Source organism: Cariama cristata, unplaced genomic scaffold (assembly GCF_000690535.1).
Source record: "Cariama cristata isolate BGI_N322 unplaced genomic scaffold, ASM69053v1 scaffold13353, whole genome shotgun sequence".
NCBI classification, from domain to species: domain Eukaryota; kingdom Metazoa; phylum Chordata; class Aves; order Cariamiformes; family Cariamidae; genus Cariama; species Cariama cristata.
Window position 1 is genome coordinate 1 of NW_009606713.1, and position 6285 is coordinate 6285.

At 39.6% G+C, this 6285-nt stretch overlaps 1 protein-coding gene across 1 annotated transcript in view; it reads left to right on the forward strand.

The window, feature by feature from the left end:
* Window positions 1-5151: 5151 nt before the first annotated feature.
* DCAF7 (DDB1 and CUL4 associated factor 7) overlaps window positions 5152-6285 on the forward strand; it is a gene marked incomplete at its 5' end in the record, with an annotated part of 5325 nt that continues 4191 nt past the window's right edge. Inside the window, 2 exons of the mRNA XM_009696475.1 lie at window positions 5152-5310; window positions 5724-5835. Coding sequence (XP_009694777.1) covers window positions 5152-5310; window positions 5724-5835 — 271 coding nt within the window. The remainder of the gene's footprint in view (window positions 5311-5723; window positions 5836-6285) is intronic.

Sequence of the window (6285 nt, forward strand, 5' to 3'; positions counted from 1 at the left end):
AAACTTTTAAGTTGTTTAAAGACCAACTTGAAAATGTTTTTGTAGTCTGTACTCTGAGAAGCTAAAATAACAAACTTGGTAACAGGTTTTTTTGTTTAGAGGTGGTAGAATTGGTTAATAAGGCAGTATACATTTATGTTGCCTTTATCTCCTTAAGTTTGGACCATTTGCTGGGGTTGCTCTCAATTACAGCGTGATCAGGTCTGCTTTTCAGTTCAGGCTTCAAGTGTAAAGCAGTTGAGTCAACCCCTCTGTCCTCTCCCCTTTATGCTAACAGTTGTTGCAGGCAGAAATTGTGGAGGACTATGTAAATTGGTGCTGTCTGTAAAAAGTCCCCAGGGCTTCTCTTGACCCCTGAGCTTCAGGAATAACTACTTAATTGACTTCAGTCCATATAAGCACCGCATGCTATGAGATCTGTGTGGTGTAAAGAGCTGGAAACTAATTGTATGAGAATGAGATTCCAGTCTGGATGCTGCTGCTGCTATAGAAATAAAGATGATGTATGACTAAAAATTAAACTTGTACAATAAATGCAGTGAAACATAACCTTCACTTTGCTGAGATGTTTTGCTGTGTTTCTTGATATGAGTGATGTTTTTTTCTTTTTTGTTGTTGGGTTTTTTTATTGTTTGATGCTTTTTTGTAGTGCTTTCAGTACAGCCTTCCACTATAGGAAGATCATTAACAGAGAGCTGTCTTGGGTAATTGCAAGTGTTGTTATTGCCTAGAGTATTGATGTTGTCCCCTTTACTTTGGGGACCAGAACAAGCTTGGGAGTGGTGTTTCATCTGCACTGTCTTTACGGTGTCTTAATATGACTCTCACAGCTTTGCTGAATCTTTTAGAGGATACTGAAACATTCAGGGAATAGCTTCATGCTCCAGATTGGAAGCTCTTGGAGAGATACTGTACAGTTGTGCTAGGTGTACACTAGTTGTAAACTATTTCAGCTTTGGTCCCTGTAAGTGGTATTAACTAAAGGAACAAAGGGAAAGAACTGAAGTTACCCTGTTGAAGTTGTCTATAACATTGTGCTGCAAAGGGTCTGGAGCAGTTAGTTTTATAGCCTGACTTCTGGGGTAAGCAGAAATTTAAGATTTTTACAGGGCACGTGTGAAAGCTTTGTCCTCCTGCATACTTTGCTGTTCACAGTTGAGATGTTTTATATTGCCAGCGTCTGACATCAAAATACACTTATATGTACAGTTGGCACTAATTAAAAGGATAATGAAAACTCATTTCCATTTCAGCTTTCTCTTTGCACTCATAATCTATAGAGGTTTCTGATAAGCTCCAAGCAATGTTTCTGTTCCTGATGTTGCAATGGTTTGTTCCAAATAACTGGCTTTGTTCCTTACCCTTAATATACTTTTTTAAAAAAAAAAAGTCTGGAATAGCAACTCTAGCTTGCTTAAAATCTAACCAAATAAGTGAATATACCTTTTCCTTATTACTTTTCTGGTTTAGGGTTTCTTATTAGAAGGTGCTTTTAAAAAGACCTAATGCACCAAGTGTTTGTTGCAGCAGAAGTGCTCACTGAGGGAATTACAGTGAAAGAAAGAGGAGAGATTCTTGTTTCGTCTCTGATTTGCTGTTTCTGTAGAAACTACCGGAGCTTGAAGTACTTATGGGTTACATATACAAAATGGCAGTTTACACCTCTGTTTCGTGGGGAACTCAAATCTATTCACTGCCAAACCCTAATTTATTGCTATCCCCAATTCCCAGACACTTCTAACCTCTGTCAGCCCCCACACTAACAGGCTGTAGAGCATACCAGAAAGCTATCTGCCAAGAACTGTTTGAACCCTAAAGGAGTGTTGTTTCAGCTTGTATACCTTTGCTGATCAAATCACTGCTACAAGAAGAGGGATGACTTGCTGCAGTTGGAAGAACTAAAATTATTTGAGGTAGTGTTTCCTGAACTTCTTGGATTAGGAAACTGCTGTCAGCCTTTATAATATCTCATGGATCACTGCCTTGATGGGAGGGAACAGAGGTGTTCATAAATCTCACTGTTAATGCTGTTTCGCAGCCTCCTGACTATGGCTTCATGGATCAGGAGCAATCTGTGGAAAACATCAGGAAAGGCTGATTTGGGGATCTATCTGCAAAAGAAAACTGGAGTCCAGTTTAGAGAGCAGTAGAGGGTGGTGCTGTACACTGCTCACGCCCATTGCTGGAGCAGACTGACAGGTTATGACCGTGTGCTTCCCAGGTTGCCACCTTCTCCTGGGCATGCCTCGAATCAGTGTTCAGGGTGGTGGTTTTGCCAGAGGGTCATCTTTTCTGTAAGGTTTAGAGTTGCAAAGACAAATTGATTGCATATTGAAGGTTAATTGGTGCAGTGAGATCTTTCTGATTGTACATGACACTAAAATAATTGCGAAATGTCGTTCTTAGTAGTTACTAATTAATTAAAGGGATACAGCTTTAAAAAAAAAAGTACTGTGAACTTACTTCACTGTTCCTCAAACCATGCAAGAAATAGTAGTAAGCTGTTTTCAAATTCTACATTATTTATTTCTGTCTGATTCTTTTGGATCATGTTGGAGAGATGTAATTTTTTTAGAAGTTAAGGAATGCTGATAAAAGGCACTTCTTTACTCAGATGCACTGTTGCATTTAAGCCTTACGTTGATAAAGACTTGCATTATGACAGGAAAATCCACATCCAGTTTTAGCATATCGATGTATTGGCGAAACGAATAAATATTTAGCATTCCTAGCTACTGTCATGGCATAGTTGCAAAAGTAGTGGAGATCAAACACTCTGGTCCTCGTTTTCCCACTGGAATGAGTTACTGGTAGATGTAGAATGGTTCAAATTGTATGCAGACTGACAGTTACTTTAGTGTTTGCATCACCTCGGTCTTATCTGGGCTGGACTTCAGGCACTCCTTCGTGCAGTATCTGGCAGCAGCAAATCTTGCCTCGCTTGCAGGAGGGAGAGACAGGGCTCTAATATAATTAGCATCCTGAAAATAATTCCATCGTTCCATCTCCTCGTGTTCAGCCTGCACAAGAGGATGAATAGAGGGATTCTGTAATCACTGTGTGTGATCGTGTCTGAAGGGAAGAGTCATACCTTTGAATTTGCTGAGCTAGGAAAGAATAGAGCTTCTCAAGCAGTATTTTCTGCTTCTGCTCCTGTCTCTGGGCAGACCAATGTCCCCTGCTCACAGTTATCACGGGCTGCTGCCAGGTCTGACAATCAGTGTCAGACACCTGATCGTCCGCAGTTGCCAGGAGCTCTAGTGTTGCTAATGCAATTTTTGTTCTCTAGCCTGGCCTGCGCCTAAACATGTCAAAGATCACAAAGACACTGGGCTGCTACGCAGTCGTTACTTTTTCTTCAGATCTGGGGAGGGGTTAACTGTGAATATGCAGTGCAGGAATATATAAATTTACACCAATCAAAGTGGGTCCTTTGCTGTTTCAGACTTACTTCTGGTTATGAGTGTGTTGATTGCTTTGCGTAGGCTTAATACACTCCTATTAAGCTGAAAACAGCATAAGCGAAGGAAAAGAAATGATTAGAGGTCATTTGTCTTCTGATCCTGACCTTGCCACAAGATTTTCTATCACCAAGGACAATTTGCTTCCTTTGTAAAATCCGCTTAGTATTTCTGATCCCTAAAGGAATTAGAAAGCTATTTGTCAATCACTTCAGAAGACTCAGAGATTCTTGACTGATTCATACTGGAGTGTGAAGCATAATAAGGAGCAGCTGTAATAAAGAGAGTGCAAGGCAGACAGATACAGTTTTTAGAAGCATACTTGGATATGTCTTTTAGGGTTTGTTATGGGGTGAAAAGGATGGATCTTCCCATTGTGGCAGGGGGCAAGGTTTACATTTATTAAGAGCATCTCTAAATGCGGTCATAACTGCTAATGTTACAGTTTTAGATCCACTGAAGCATTTATTGTTTCTTTCTGTTATGCAGGAAAAAAAGGTAGACTCCCAATCTAGTTTAGATGTGTAGTTTATTAACCAAATTGCTTATCCCAGAATATTTAGGATTTTTCCAGATAAACTTCTTAGAAAAAGTCCATTAAGGTACTGTTTCCAGGAGGAAGCTGCTGTGTGGAAAGTACTAGGAAGTTCCTACCATGAGCAGATTACAAACTAATTGTAGTGAGTTGTCCCCATGATGTTTTTGTTAGAACAGCATTTAACATAGTGGGGCTTTCATCCTGTTTAGGTCTTACAGTCACTGCTAGGCCAAACATATCCTCCCAGCACCATATTATTCTCTGAACACTTTCTGGCATGTCAATATTTTTCTAATAACATAATGTCTGGGACTTCAAGCATTACTTCAGGTGTTGTCATGAGCAAGCTATGTGAGATAGTTTCTTGTTTGCTCTGTCTTGCATCACTCTCACAACTAGGCAAGTTAGCGATTCCCACTGCCATGTTACCGTGCAAAAAACCTAATTTGGAATTCAGTTACCTAGAATCTTTCAGCAGACCTGCTTTTTTGATGTTTTCACATAAAACATTTGAATAATTATGTAAATATTTTAGCTTCCCAATTCTTTTTTTTAAGTTTAAATTCTATTTTACTTTCTGACTCTGATGTGATTAATCTGTATCTTAATTTTGTGCAGTTGTAAAGGAATGTTTTAAGTAATATGATGCTGAAAACAGCTTGACAGCTAGCTGACATGATCTGTCACAAGCTGCAGGGTTATGGCCAAGAGTTCCATGATATGGGCTTTAATTGTGGGTGGTTGTCATGCAAATTACAGCTTGTCCTGCTCTCTGAAGCCGACATTGTCAGCATCAGTTCAGTTAAAGATGAGTTGGAATAATGTTTGTGCAGTTTATCTGTGACTTAAACTAGGCTTTGCAATGTGAAAAAGAGAAGGGTGGTCTTTAATCCTTTAGGATTGGATTTCAATTCATTTGAGATCATCTCTTCAAAGTAAAGCACTGTGGTGATTATGTATACTTCACTTTGCTTATACGCCCCAGCTAGGAAGTAAAGCTTTAACGATTTCTCATTCCATTGATGTGATGGTCCTTTTATAATCTCCTTGAGGTTACAGAAGGTGTCCTTCTGAAATACGCTCAGTCTTAATGCTGTAGTTATAAATTAGTATTTTGATAAAATGCTTTCGTTTAAATATGGCTTCTTACAGGTGCAGCTCGTTGGTTTGGACGAAGAGAGCTCAGAATTCATTTGCAGGAACACCTTTGATCACCCCTACCCTACCACAAAGCTTATGTGGATCCCGGACACCAAGGGAGTATATCCAGACCTGTTGGCAACCAGTGGTGACTACCTGCGAGTGTGGAGAGTGAGTAAATCCTCCTTAGAAAATGATGAACCGTGATATTAATTGTGTTGCATATTGATCTTATTTTCACTTGAGACCAGGTTTTTTGAAGTAATTAGTTTTCTTGGAGGGTGTCTTGCCCTTGCTACAGTGTGGGGATTAAGACATAAAATCAAGTCAGGGCACTTTTTGCAGTTTTCTTAACTGCAATAATGTGACTAAATATGAAGACTATAGGAGAAGCAGAATTGTCATGGTAGTTCCTGTTTTGATAACCTTATTGAAGATAGAGATGGTGATTGTGTTTTCCAGAGCTTTAGGATGTAAAACTGAGAGGAAAGAAACCCAGGATTAACACCTTATGTTTTGGAAGTGCAAGTGGAACAAGTCATGTGATGTTGCTATTTAAGTCAGATGTTTTGCTTTTTCTAAAGGTGGGTGAAACGGAGACCCGGCTGGAGTGTTTGTTGAACAATAACAAGAACTCTGATTTCTGTGCTCCACTAACATCATTTGACTGGAATGAAGTGGATCCTTACCTTTTAGGTGAGACTGACAAAATGCTACTTTTTCGGCATGGAAAAGACACACTTTTGACTTTTGTCTGGTGAAGTCCGGGCTGAGTCTGACCGCTGTGTCATTGCATGTGCACTGGTTGATTTGATAACTAACCAGTGGACGAACTTATACATCACAGAAACTGCCATTGTCTTAGGTTAAAAATAAACAAACAATTAAAAAAAAAATTTGAGCAGCTCATGGAGACTTTTTTGCATTGTAAGGTGTCCTGTCAAGTACAGAATTGGTCACTGAAGCTGGACTAGGGATGTTCCTTATTTGCAGATAGGGAGTCTCAGTCTTCAGGGCTGATGAGCTGTTGCAGTGCTAAGTAAGGATGTACATGAACTCCTGTGACTTATTTCAGTCAGTTTTGGAGTGGATAGAAAACTATGTACTGGGCTTTGTCTTTTGTGAAGCCATTTCAGCAGCAAGAAG